Source organism: Pristiophorus japonicus, chromosome 3 (genome assembly GCF_044704955.1).
Source record: "Pristiophorus japonicus isolate sPriJap1 chromosome 3, sPriJap1.hap1, whole genome shotgun sequence".
NCBI lineage: Eukaryota > Metazoa > Chordata > Chondrichthyes > Pristiophoridae > Pristiophorus > Pristiophorus japonicus.
In genome coordinates, this window is record NC_091979.1 from 174,266,605 (window position 1) to 174,281,130 (window position 14,526).

Genomic DNA, 14,526 nt, shown 5'->3' on the forward strand with positions numbered 1-14,526 from the left:
CCTGTATCCGTTTATTATTCCATGTTCTGAGGAACAATATCTGATCGTTCACTTTTGCCACAATGACGATATTTGGAGGTAGGTCTGCTCATATTCGAGCCCACTTGTCAGCAGATTTCCGTGCCCAGGGTCACCACTCTGAGTAAATTTGTGTCAGCATTTGAATGTGGTGGAGGTGCTGTATATAAAGACTGAACGCTGCAAGAGAAAGGCAGAGCAAGAGAGAGAAGCAGCTCCTTTACTCTTAGAAACCAGCCAGCTGATCACACAAGAGGCAGAATGAACTCCTTTCTCCTCACCATTGCTGCAGTGCAGATCCTCCCCTGCTCAGGTACGTACTGGAGAGAGCGGCTCCTCATAAAGCAACGACTTATTGGCAATGAGCTTCAGTCAGCGATAGTTTACCAATGTTTCAAAGAATTCACTGAAGGATGCTGGAGTGTTTTGTACAACTTTCCTTTTCTTTCTGCAGGAGTACCAAGTCCTAAGGATGCTCTGAGAGAGTCAGTTATAAAGCTGAACAAAATCACCGAGACCACCAATCTCTGTGGTATAACCAGGAGAAGAGTGAAAGATGTAAGTGTGTCCTGGTCTAAGTCCTCCGGAGGACGCCTCCGACCTGAAAAAATATTACAAAACTACCTGCTGGTGGTGAGACTGTGAAAACTTGCAGTGTCAGGATTCGGGGCAGAGGGTAGTGAAATGGCCCACGGATGCCAGGGAAGCGGTTCCGGAATCATGTGGGCCTGGTTTTAATAATTTATGAAGGGAATCCCCTAATGAGAGGCAATGGAATTCTAACAAGTAATAAATGTTTCACTTACAGAATTGGAATTTTATTCATTATTCCACTAAGCTCACTAAAAATAAATGTTTTTGTTAATAATTTAACACATTTTTAAAACTGTAATCCGAGCCCTATGCCTGCTTACATCAACCGTAAGACTTCTGTGTGCAATTGCAGCCCAATTAGTGGGCAAGTAACCCAAATCTGCGACAGCGATTGCTTTTCCATGGCCCGCATGGATGCCCTGGCACCGCATACGTTGACAGGCTGCAAGTTCGAGATTTCGCATACGCTCAAGCGCGTGCGGAAAACCCGAACTTGCAGTGGATTTCAAACTCTGGGAGTACGCCGTCATATACACTGCTCATTATTGTAATTGGAGATTCAGATTGGAGCAATATTTGGAAGTGAGATTTGAAATTCTTCCAAGGTTGGAATTTGGGATTTATTTTCTACTGAAGTATTTCCAAATCCAAATTGTCTGTCACTGGTTTGTTAATTACCTTCTATTATTAAAGGTTCTCCACTGTGATGGTTAAAGTGGCCATTTTGTGTTTGGACAAATTCAATCTTTTGTCCCTGTTGGTGATGATTCTGACTGCCCCAGTGGAGGCATCTGTAGAAAATAAAGAGCTGTGTTGTTTTGAGCTTTATCTGACCAGAGTAAGAACACTGGATATGGTAACTGTTGCATAAGCATTAACTCAATAGGCTTAGTACTATGAACTCAATCAGTTGCGACCTGACTCTACTTTATTCGCTCTCAAAGTGAGGATTAAACATGGAGGCTTTCTTTATATAAAAGGGCTGCACGTGTTTGTCTGTGGCCCAATGACCTCTGACTGTCACTCCCCCTGGTGGCAGGTAAACCCAGGCATACATACATTACATTATACCCCCCCCCCAAGATCTTGGTCTCAGTCCTATTTACAAATTGAGACAGTCCCGGGCTTTCCACTCCCTAGTTGCTCATCTCAGTTCAATTCCAGATCTGGGTGAGCTCTCCGAGTCATTCATGACTTGAGGCTGGATAACCGATCTAATGGGAGTGGCAGTGTCCATGTCGAGGATTGAAGGTCCAGATTCATTGACAACAGCAGGGTCTTCTGATGGCTGAATATGAATCGGTTGGTTATTGATGGTGTCTTCTTCAAGCTGTTCCAGTTCGTCTGTGTGCCGCAATTTCGTCTGATCAATGTGCCTCCTGCATGTTTGCCCATTAGTGAGCCTGACAATAAGCACCCTGTTACCCTCCTTGGCTGTAACAGTGCCAGTGACCCACTTGGGGCCTTGACCATAATTTAGCACATACACAGGATCATTAATAGAAATGTCGTGTGACATGGCAGTGTGATCATGATACCACTGCTGATGTTGACGTCTGTTTTCGACGTGATCATTAAGATCAGGGTGGACAAGCGAGAGCCTTGTCTTGAGACCTTTCTTCATCAACAGTTCAGAAGGGGGGACCCCAGTAAGCGTGTGGGGCCTCGTCCTGTAACTAAGCAGTATGCGTGACAAGCGAGTCTGCAAAGAAACGTGAGTTACGCGTTTCAGGCTCTGCTTGATGGTTTGGACGGCCCACTCTGCTTGACCATTGGATGTAGGTTTGAATGGTGCTTGTTAGGCCTTGGATAAGGAGTCAGACTAGATACTGCAAGCTCAAAGTAAGTGTGACCGTAGTCCTTTATTACAGATCTCAGAGTGCCTCTCCAGCCTGTGAGACCTGCTTATAGACAGATGCTCCAAAGGGATTGTGGGATCTCTTGAGACTCCAGGGGATAAGCCCTCTGGTGGTTAGACACGACGAGACCCCACACACTTACTGGGGTCCCCCCTGCTGAATTGTTGATGAAGAGAGGTTTCAAGACCAGGCTCTTGCTTGTCCACCCTGATCTTAACGATCACGTCGAAAACAGACGTTAACATCAGCAGTGGTATCATGATCACACTGCCATGTCACGCGACATCTCTATTAATGAACCTGTGTATGTGCTAAATTATGGTAATTACAGGTTTACATACATAACAACAACTCCCCCCCCCCCCCACCAAAAGTCAATAGTGTAATTATTTACAATGTGAGTCGATCTGGGGCCTTCCTTTCCCTAGTTGATCGTCTCGGTGCAAATGCTGGTATTGGTGAATCATTTGTTGGGCCTTCGCTGGGCTGCTGCGCAGCTGGCCTTGCTGGACTGCTGGGGGTGGTGAGTCCTGCTGGGCTGCTGAGGGTGATGGGTTCTGCTTCGTGGTCAACCGCTGGGTCAGTTGCCACTTGTGTGCGTGTTGGAGGGTCGAAAAAGGTAGAGTCTATTGTGGGTTGTTCTGGATTGTCCGTAAACCTGAGTTTGGTTTGGTCCAAGTGTTTTCTGCAGGTGAGTCCATTTGCAAGTTTGACCACAAACACCCTACTCCCCTCTTTGGCCACGACAGTGCCAGCAATCCACTTGGGACCTTGTCCATAGTTCAACACAAATACAGGATCACTTACCTCAATTTCGCGTGACACATTTGCGCGATCATGATATGTATTTAGTTGAAGACGTCTGTTCTCTACCTGCTCGTGTATATCAGGGAGGACTAACGAGAGCCTTGTCTTAAGTACCCTTTTCATGAGCAGTTCAGCGAGATGGACCCCATGAGCGAGTGGGGTCTTGAGCGGTGACTAAGCAGGACTCAGGATAAGCGAGTCTGCAGTGAGCCTTCAGTTACCATTTTCAAGCTCTGCTTGATTGTTTGAACTCGTTCTGCCTGACCGTTGGATGCTGGCTTAAACGGGGCAGACATGACATGTTTGACCCCATTGCGGGTCATGAATTCCTTGAATTCAGCACTGGTAAATCACGGCCCATTGTCACTTACAAGGATATCAGGCAGGCCACGCGTGGCAAACATGGCCCGTATGGTGGCAGCGGACGTGCTTGCCAACATTATCACACATTCAATCCACTTGCAGTACGCATCTACAATCACTAAAAACATTTTTCCCAAGAATGGGCCTGCATAGACGACATGAACCCGAGACCACGGTTTGGAGGGCCAAGACCATAAACTTAGTGGCACCTCCCTGGGTGCATTGCTTAACTGGGAACATGTATTACATTTGTGCACACAGGACTCTAAGTCTGCATCGATACTAGGCCACCACACGTGGGATCTGGCTATCGTTTTCATCATTATAATGCCTGGGTGGGTACTGTGGAGATCACTAATGAAAGTGTCCCTGCACTTTTTTGGCACAACTACCCGATTACCCCATAGGAGGCAGTCTGCCTGTACAGACATTTCATCTTTGTGCCACTTCTTGCATCTCTAACGGGACACTAGACCAACTCCCATGGAGCACACAGTTTTTCACTAAGGACAGTAAAGAGTCCTGGCTCATTCAGGTTCTAATCTGTCGGGCGGTAACAGGTGATTGCTCACTCTCGAATGCTTCCATTACCATAACTAAATCTGCAGGCTGTGCCATCTCCACCCCGGTGGTGGGCAATGGTAGCCTACTGAGAGCATCGGCACAGCCATAGCAATAGCCCAGGCATTTATCTCCACCAGTGACAATACCAAACAAATTTCCCAGCACATTAGTGCTGCTGCAAGTACTGTGAACAAAGTAACGTTGTTTTCGAATCGAAATGTACATGACAGGACTTACAGTAGCACTGCCGATTATGGGAATCAATTCCTTTGTGTACGTTCTGAGTTTGGTACGAATGGGAGTCAGGACTGGCCTTGAAGCCTTGTTGCACCACAACTTATCGAATGTCTTCTTACTAATTATGGACTGGCTTGCACCCCTGTCCAGCTCCATGGACACCGGGAGTCCATTTAATTCAACCTTCAACATTATCGGGGGCACTTTGTGGTAAATGTGTGCACTCCATATACCTCTGTCTCCTCAGTCTGAGGCTCTGGTTCGTCATGATCCACCATGGATCTGTCCTCCTCTGCAACATGATGGTTTGCAGGATTAGCAGGGTTTACAGCTCGCTGGCACATGTATTGGAGGTGTCCCATTGTTACATAGCCCTTGCAAACGTATCCTTTGAAGTGGCGTGAATGGAATCGAGATGAGGAGCAACTTCTTCACTCAGAGAGATGCAGTATAATGTGGATAAATATGAGTTTATCCACTTTGGGGGAAAAAATCACAAAGGCAGAATATTATCTGAATGGCGGCAGATTAGGAAAAGAGGAGGTGCAACGTGACCTGGGGGTCATGGTTCATCAGTCACTGAAAGTGGACATGCACGTACAACAGGTGGTGAAGAAGGCAAATGGTATGTTGGCCTTCATAGCTAGGGGATTTGAATACAAGAGCAGGGAGGTCTTACTGCAGTTGTACAGGACCTTAGTGAGACCTCACCTGGAATATTGTGTTGAGTTTTTGGTCTCCTAATCTGAGGAAGGACGTTCTTGCTATTGAGGGAGTGCAGCAAAGGTTTACCAGACTGATTCCAGGGATGGCTGGACTGTCATATGAGGAGAGACTGGATCAACTGGGCCTTTATTCACTGGAGTTTAGAAGGATGAGAGGAGATCTCATAGAAACATATAAGATTCTGACGAGACTGGACTGGTTAGATGCGGGAAGAATGTTCCCGATGTTGGGGAAGTCCAGAACCAGGGGACATAGTCTTAGGATAAGTGGTACACCATTTAGGACTGAGATGAGAAGAAACTTCTTCACTCAGAGAGTTGTTAACCTATGGAATTCCCTGCCGCAGAGAGTTGTTGATGCCAGTTTATTGGATATATTCAAGAGGGAGTTAGATATGGCCCTTACGGCTAAGGGGATCAAGGGGTATGGAGAAAAAGCAGGAAAGGGGTACTGAAGGAATGATCAGCCATGATCTTATTGAATGGCAGTGCAGGCTCGAAGGGCCGAATGGCCTACTCCTGCACCTATTTTCTATGTTTCTGTTTCTATGGTGGAGATAAATGCCTGGGCTATCGCTATGACTTTGCTCAAGGTTGGGTTCTCTACAGTCAAAGTTTGCGAAATATTACTTCATGATCAATTCCAAGTACAAAGAAGTCCCTGAGCATATGCTCCAAGTGTCCTTCAAATTCACAATGTCCTGCAAGGTGCCTTAGCTCGGCAACATAGCTCACCACTTCTTGGTCCTCAGACTTCTTGTACATGTAGAACCAATATCTCACCATCAGAACGCTTTCCTTCGGGTTGAGATGCTCCCGGACCAGTGTGCACAACTCATCGTACGACTTGTCTGTGGGCTTTGCTGGAGCGAACAGCTTTTTCAGGAGGCGATATGTTGGTGCCCCGCTAACGGTGAGGAAGATCGCCCTTCGTTTGGCAGCGTTCCCTTCTCCTTCCAGCTTGTTGGCCACGAAGTATTGGTCAAGGCGCTCCATGAAGGTTTCCCATTCATCTCCCTCCGAAAATTTCTCCAGGATGCCCACAGTTCTCTGCATTGTTGCGTTGGGGTTCGTCATTTGTATTTCATCGCCAGTTGTTAGGTTTTGGATAAGGAGTCAGATTAGATACTTCAAGCACAAAGTAAATGTGACAGTAGTCCTTTATTACAGATCTCAGAGTGTCTCTCCAGCCTGTGAGGCCTCCATATATATACAGGTGCTCCCAAGGGATTGTGGGATCCCTTGGGCCTCCAGGGGATAAGCCCTCTGGTGGTTAGACATGGTAATTACAGGTTTACATACATAACAGTGTTGACCTTACATGCTCATAAACCCTTGAAACTCCAAACTCGTGAAGCACGATCCGTTGTCGCTCACAACGATGTCGGGCAGACCATGAGTGGCGAACATGGCATGAAGGCTCTCAATGGTGGCTGTGGATGTGCTGGATGACATGATTACACATTCTATCCATTTGAAATATGCATCCATCACCACCAAAAACATTTTGCCCATGAAAGGACTTGCATAGTCGATGTGGATCCTCGACCATGGTTTGGATGGCCATGACCACAGACTTAGCGGAGATTCCACTGGTGCATTTCTTAACTGCATGCAAGTGTTGCACTGATGCACACATGACTCCAAATCAGAGTCAATGCGCGGCCACCAAATGTGAGACCTGGCAATGGTCTTCATCATCACAATACCAGGATGGGTACAGTATAAATCCCGTACAAATCTCTCCCTGTCTTTCTTGGGCATAACAACATGATTACCCCAAAGCAAACAATCACATTGAATGGATAGTTCACCTTTGCGATGTTTTATGGTTTAGTAGCATCACACACTTCCCTGGGAATGGCCGACCAATCACCACTAAGGACACAACGTTTTACAACCGATAAGATCGGATCCTGGCTGGTCCAGATCCTAACTTGTTGAGCAGTGACAGGCGACCTTTCACTCTCAAAGGCATCCATGACCAACAGTAGGTCTGCGGGCTGTGGCATTTCCACCTCCGGCATGGGCAATGGTAAATGGCACAATGCATCGGCACATTTCTCGGTGACAGGTGTATGACAAATGACATAATCACAGGCAGATAATGTCAGCGTCCACCTCTGGATGTGGGATGATGCGTTGGTATTGATACCTCTATGCTCTGAAAACAAAGATATGAGCGGCTTGTGATCAGTTTCAAGCTCGAAACGAAGCCCAAACAGATATCGGTTCATCTTTTTAACCCCATATACGCAGGCTAAAACTTCCTTCTCTACCATGCCGTAGGCTCTTTCCATTTTAGACATGCTTCTCGATGCGTACGCAATGGGTTGTAGTTTGCCCGACTCATTGGATTATTGGAGCACGCAACCAACCCCATGTGATGAAGCATCACAGGCCAATGCTAAACGCTTGCACGGGTCATAATGTACCAGCAATTTGTTGGAACAAAGCAGAATTCTAGCCTTCTCGAAGGCCCTGTCTTGAGATGCACCCAAAGCCCAGTTGCCGCCTTTTCTGAGCAGCATGTGAAGTGGCTCTAATAATGTGCACAATTTAGGTAAGAAATTACCAAAGTAGTTGAGAAGACCAAGGGATGAACACAGCTCCGTCACATTCTGGGGTCTGGGTGCACTTTTGATGGCCTCTGTTTTCGAGTCCATAGGCCTGATGCCATCTGCAGCAATCTTCCTTTCCAGGATTTTGACTTCCTGTGCCATAAAGATGCACTTTGAGCATTTCAGCCTGAGCCCCACTTTGTCCAGACGATGTAGAACCTCTTCCAGGTTGTGCAGGTATTCAGCGTGTCACGACCTGTGACCAGAATATCATCTTGGAACACCATGGCTCTAGGGATGGACTTCAGTAAACTCTCCATGTTTCTCTGAAATATAGAAACATAGAAACATAGAAAATAGGTGCAGGAGTAGGCCATTCGGCCCTTTGAGCCTGCACTGCCATTCAATGAGTTAATGGCTGAACATGCAACTTCAGTACCCCATTCCTGCTTTCTCGCCATACCTCTTGATTCCCCCTAGTAGTAAGGACTACATATAACTCCTTTTTGAAGATATTTAGTGAATTGGCCTCAACAACTTTCTGTGGTAGAGAATTCCACAGGTTCACCACTCTCTGGGTGAAGAAGTTTCTCCTCATTTCGGTCCTAAATGACTTACCCCTTATCCTTCGACTGTGACCCCTGGTTCTGGACTTCCCCAACATTGGGAACATTCTTCCTGCATCTAATCTGTCTAAACCCGTCAGAATTTTAAACGTTTCTATGAGATCCTCTCTCATTCTTCTGAACTCCAGTGAATACAAGCCCAGTTGATCCAGTCTTTCTTGATGTGTCAGTCCCGCCATCCCGGGAATCAGTCTGGTGTACCTTCGCTGCACTCCCTCAATAGCAAGAATGTCCTTCCTCAAGTTAGGAGACCAAAACTGTATACAATACTCCAGGTGTGGCCTCACCAAGGCCCTGTACAACTGTAGTAACACCTCCCTGCCCCTGTACTCAAATCCCCTCGCTATGAAGGCCAGCATGCCATTTGCTTTCTTAACCGCCTGCTGTACCTGCATGCCAACCTTCAATGACTGCAGCCGAGCGAATTCTGAATGCACACCTGTTATAAATGAACAGTCCTTTATGCATAATGATGCACGTAAGTTTGTTCGATGATTCGATAAGCTCCTGAGTCATATAGGCCGAAGTCAGATCCAATTTGGTGAACGACTTTCTCCCCACTAGCGTTGCAATCTGTCTTTGGTAATGGGTACTGATCCTGTTTCGAAACTTGGTTGATCGGAACCTTGTCGTCTCCACAAATCCTGACAGTGCCATCACTCTTCAGCACAGGAACAATGGGACGAGCCCATTCGTTAAATTCGACAGGTGAAATGACCCCTTCATGATGGAGTCTGTCCAGTTCGATTTCGACCTTCTCCCTCATCATGTACGGAACTGCCCGAGCTTTGTGATGGACGGGTCTTGCATCCGAGTCCAGGTGGATCTGCACCTTGGCTCCCGTGAAGTTGCCGATGCCCCGTTCAAACAGCGAGTGAAATTTGCTCAGCACTTGAGCACCTTGAGTGTCATCCACCGATGACAAAGCTTTAATATCGTTCCAGTTCCACTTTATTTTTTCAAGCCTGCCGAACAGTGTTGGACCATTGCCTGAAACGATCCACAGCAATAGATCATGAACCGCCCCATTGTACAACACCTTGACTACTGCACTGCCAATCATTGGAATGACCTCTTTTGTGTAGGTACGCAATTTTGCATTTACTGGACTCAGCTTGGGTTTCACCGCCTTGGTGTCCCACAGCTTGTCGAAAGTCCTCTGGCTCATAATTGACTGATTCGCACCTGTGTCTAATTCCATAGATACCGGCACGCTGTTCAATTTTACTTCAATCATTATCAGTTGGCTCTTTGTCAGGAACAAATGTACACTATACACTTCCCCCTCGGGTATCTCGGGTTGCATTGTTGGATCCGCTCCAGATCGGTCATTATCATCCGCTGAAGGTGCCCCATTTTCACACAGCCTCTACAAATATACTGTCTGAAACGGCACTGATGAGGCCAATGATTGCCCCACAACGCCAACAGGGTGAAATCGGATTCGTGCCCAATGGCGGACTTCGAGCAGCTACAGGTTTTGCAAACACAGTCGGGTAGGCCCTGTCAGGTGCAGCTCTGCCAACCGACGACACAATCTGGTGCACAGTACTTGCCGTGGAATTCCGACTCTGCGAGGATACTATCAATCTGCTTTGTACTATCAATCGTGGTCAGGCAAGCCTGGCCGATCATGATGACCCTACTCAGATCCAGCATCTCTGCAGCCAGCAGCTTCCACAGGATCACCTCGTGGTTTATGCCTATTACAAAGACATCACGCAGCATGTCTTCCAACGTGGTTCCAAACTTACACGGCCCAACGAGACGATTCAGGTCGGCAACAAATTCCGCCACGTCCTGGCCCTCAGAACGAACATGCTTGTAAAAGCGATATCTCGAGATAATGATGCCTTCTTTAGGTTTGAGATGGTCCCGAATCAGAGCACACAATTCCTCATAGGTCTTTTCCGTAGGACATGCAGGTGAGAGCAGATTCTTTATGAGGCCATAGATTTTTGGACCACAAACCGTGAGGGAAACCGCCCTGCGCCAAACTGCATCATATTCTCCATCCATCTTTTGGCCATGAAGTACTGGTCGAGGTGATCTGTAAAATCCTCCCCATCTTCTCCCTCCACGAATCGTTCCAGGATTCCAACGGTGCTTATTTTTTTTGTGCGTGAAAGTTTGTATTGTGCCTCGTCGCCAAATGTTGCATATGAACTAACTCAATAGGCTTAGTACCATGAACTCAATCAGCTGCGACCTGATGCTACTTTATTAGCTCTCAAAGTGAGAATTAAACATGGAGGATTTCTTTATATACAAGGGCTGCACGTGTGTGTCTGTGGCCCAATGACCTCTGAGGGTTGTTCCTCCTGTTGGCAGGTAAACCCAGGCATACATACATTACAGTAACACACTAATGATCTTTCTCTTTCATTAGATTTATCGCACAGGCAAATTGTCGTCACACGTGGATTTGACATTCTCGGTGAAAGAAACCGTCTGCTCCAAGAATTCTGGACTGGAATTTGATGATCCCAGCTGTCACTTCCGCCCCAGAAAGACCGTTGTGAGTCCTGAGTTATATTGTGGCATCAAAACCCCCGTGTGTACTGAGTTATATCATAGAAAGGGCCGTGTGTACTGAGTTATATCATAGAAAGGGCTGTGATTACTGAGTTATATCATAAAAAGGGCCGTGTGTACAGAGTTATATCATAGAAAGGGCTGTGTGTACTGAGTTATATCATAGAAAGGGCTGTGTGTACTGAGTTATATCATAGAAAGGGCCGTGTATATTGAGTTATATCATAAAAAGGGCCGTGTGTACTGAGTTATATCATAAAAAGGGCCGTAAATACTAAGTTATATCATAGAAACTCCTCATGTCAGTGTTCAGCTTGTTTTCAATCAATAATTTTGAATAATTATGTTTAATTTTGACAGGAAAAAGGATTTTGCTGATGAGGTCGTTGACATCGATGTGGAGTGTCGAGGTTTGAAGACAGTTGACAGCAGCAGTGAATCATCAGAGTCAAGTGAAGACAGTATTGAGGTAACCTCACAATTATACACATCAGGGCAATGGCTTTCTAAACTTTGTGCCTGAATTTTCTTCCCGCTGTAGGACTTTATGTGGCAGGGAAGGATGTGTCATGGGTGTTGTCGGGAGCTCAGTGAGTAGCTCTCCAAATAGTGTGAGGGTCAAACTCATATGTGCACAAATAATTAAAAGGCCTTCAGATAAAGAGATGTATCACAAGATTAAAATTAACATAAATGCACTGGAGAAGTTTCTTGATCAATATGTCGTCTCCAGTCCAACAAGGAAGGAATCAGTATTGGATCTGGTTCTGGGAAATGAAGTAGGGAAGTGGAGTGTGTTACAGTTAGGGAACATCGAACTAACAGTGACCACATCATTCGGTTTAAAGTAATTATGGAACGAGAACAGAAAATATCAAAGGCAAAAATGCTTAACTGGGGAAGAGCTACTTTCAATGATTTAAAAAGGGACTGAGCACATGTCGATTGGAAAATACGATTGCTGGATAAAGCAGTAGCGGAGTCATGGAGGGCTTTCAGGGAAGATATAGTTCAGGTAGAAACTAGGCTTGGAGGGAAAAGGTAAAGCATCCAAAACTAATGCATCCTGGATAACAAAGGAAATAAAAGTTAAAATAAAACAGGAAAAGGAGGTTTATGACAAATGCCAAGAGCAACATTCAGTTAATAACCAGGGAGATTTTGGAAAGTACAGGAGAGCCTGAGCCAGTGGCACAATAGTTAACTCATCTGACTATTGATCAGAATATTATAGGTTGGACTTCTACCCAATTTTCCAGCACAGACACGATGGACCAAATGGTCTCCTTCTGTGCCATGAACTTCTATGATTCTATGATATAGGAGGGAATTGAAAAAGTTAATATGGGAGGCAAAGAGTGGTTACGAGTAAAGATTGGCATGCAACATGAAATTAAACCCTAACACATTTTATAAACATCTGGGGCTGAATTTTCGGCTTTGATGATTTTGGGGCGGTAATGGTGGCGGGACGGTAAAGTTTGCGCCTGGGCACAGTTTGCGCCTCAGTCATCAAAATTGGGCAGCTGGGCCCTGAGTCTGGTGTGCAATGCTAAGGGAGGCATTGCACACCTCTTTTAGGGCGCTGGGATGGGAAATCCCGAGCTAAAGAGTCGGGCTCGGAGCTCTCCGAGAGACACCTGCGGAGAAAAAAAAACTGAACAAAAACCCACATAAACATTCCCAATACAGAGCCCACGCCACCACAACATAAATCGCATAAAAAATAATAAAAGAAATAACAATCACACTTACCTTAGGACTGCATTACTTACCTCTCTGCAGTTGGTATACGTTGGACCACCTGATTTCCCAGGCATTCACTGCGAGGTGCGCTGCGGGGCATACGGGTCGGGCGGGAGTCAAAAAGCGCACCGGTGTCGCAACCAAAGGCGTTGCATACTGGCGCAGTTCTTCCAGGTGGTGCTGCTCCACGCCCCCGTAAAACCGGCACTGAAAAACCCCACGGGGCGCTGGAGGCTGACCACTTGCCCAGAAGATCTCACCGCCGCCATTGCTGCTGACTAACTTGATTAAATTCTTTAATGAGGTAACATTTAATGTTGATCAAGGTAGTGCAGTAGATGTTGTTTATATTGACTTTCGGAAGGCATTCGACAATGTGCCACACAAAAGGTTTCTTAAGAGGATGGAAGCCCATGGAATTAAGGGGAATTTTTGGAGGTACAGGTACAACATTGGCTCCATGACAGGAAGAAAAGTGCGGTGGTGGATGGATGTTTTTCAGATTGGGAGGTGGTTTGAAATTTTTATTAATGACCTAGACTCGGGATAGGGAGCAGCATTATAAATTATTCAGATGATCCGAAAATTGTCAAAGCAGTCGATCATGATGAGGTTCAGGAGGCTTCAGGATGACATACACAGGATGCTGAAATGTGCAGCTGCATGGCAGATGGAGTTCAATGCGGAGAAGTGTGAAGTGATGCACTTTGGGAGGACTAATATGGAAAGACTGTACACTATGGCATGATTTGAAAAGTATAGTAGAACAGAGAGATCTTGGTGTCCACATATACAAATCCTTAAAGTTGGCAGAGCAAGTTGATAAGGTGGTTAAAAATGCCTATAGATTACTTGGGTTTATAAATAGAGGAATAGCATATAAAAGCAAAGAGATCATGCTAGAACTTTATAAATTACAGGTTAGGCCTAAGCTGGAGTATTGTGGACAATTCTTGGCAGCACACTTCAGGAATGATGTAAAGGCCTTAGAAATGGCACAGAGGAGGTTTACCAGGATGTCACCAGGGATGTGGGACTTAAGTTATGAGGAGAAGTTGGAAACATTTGGACTGTTCTGCATGGAACAGAGAAGGTCAAGAGGTGACCTAATTGCAGTTTTCAAGGTGATGAGAGATTTTGAGAGCGTAAATAGGGAAATATATTCCCTCTGGCAAGTGTGTCAATAATCAGAGGTTATACATTCAAAATCATTGGAAAAAGATCTAGAGGGGAGATGAGGAGAAATTTTTTCACTCAGAGAGTTGTAGGGATCTGGAACGCTCTACCTGAAAAAGGTGGTGGAAGCTGATTCCATAAATAATCTTAAAAGTGACTTGGACTGGTCCTTGAGGATGAGAAACATACAGGGTTAGGGACTAAGCAAGACTCCTCTTTCAAAGAGTCAGCATAGTCAGCATAAGCACGATGGGCCATATGGCATCCTTCTGTGCTGTACATTTCTATGATAAATGGAGCTAATAAAATGTATCACGTGATTAAAATTAACATATTAGGAAGTGAAATGAATGCAACCCAGTCTCTGTTGTCCATTTGGTAGCAATATTCCAACCCAAGGGTGCCTGCGAGACAATAGACACTAATGACCGGACCTTGCAGAAGGGGAACTGCAGATTCAATACCAGAACATATTATATATAGAAAAAATCATTAGAAAAGGGAATAGTGCCAGAAGACTTGCGGACAGCTAATGTGATTCCTATATTTCAAAATGGAAATAGATCAAGTCCAGGGAACTGTGGACCAATTAGCTTAATGTCAGTGGTAGGAAAGATAATGGAATTCTTACTCAAGAATATAATAGAATCATAGTATCGTAGAATGATTACAGCACAGAAGGAGATCATTTAACCCGTTGAGCGCATGTCGGCTC

At 45.5% G+C, this 14,526-nt stretch overlaps 1 protein-coding gene across 1 annotated transcript; it reads left to right on the plus strand.

The window, feature by feature from the left end:
• Positions 1-279: 279 nt before the first annotated feature.
• LOC139254848 (secreted phosphoprotein 24-like) lies at positions 280-11,412 on the plus strand. The gene is made up of 4 exons (XM_070873847.1): positions 280-331; positions 473-576; positions 10,744-10,908; positions 11,257-11,412. The coding sequence occupies exons 1-4, from the start codon at positions 280-282 to the stop codon at positions 11,410-11,412; spliced, it is 477 nt and encodes a 158-aa protein (XP_070729948.1).
• Positions 11,413-14,526: the final 3,114 nt, after the last annotated feature.

What these genes read in the sequence shown, in the direction of transcription:
- LOC139254848 (XM_070873847.1), top strand. Translation starts at nt 280, where the DNA reads ATGAACTCCTTTCTCCTCACCATTGCTGCAGTGCAGATCCTCCCCTGC. An exon ending in GCAGATCCTCCCCTGCTCAG is followed by an intron (nt 332 to 472) that starts GTACGTACTGGA and finishes TTCTTTCTGCAG; the next exon opens with GAGTACCAAGTCCTAAGGAT. An exon ending in ATTGTGGCATCAAAACCCCC is followed by an intron (nt 10,909 to 11,256) that starts GTGTGTACTGAG and finishes GACAGGAAAAAG; the next exon opens with GATTTTGCTGATGAGGTCGT.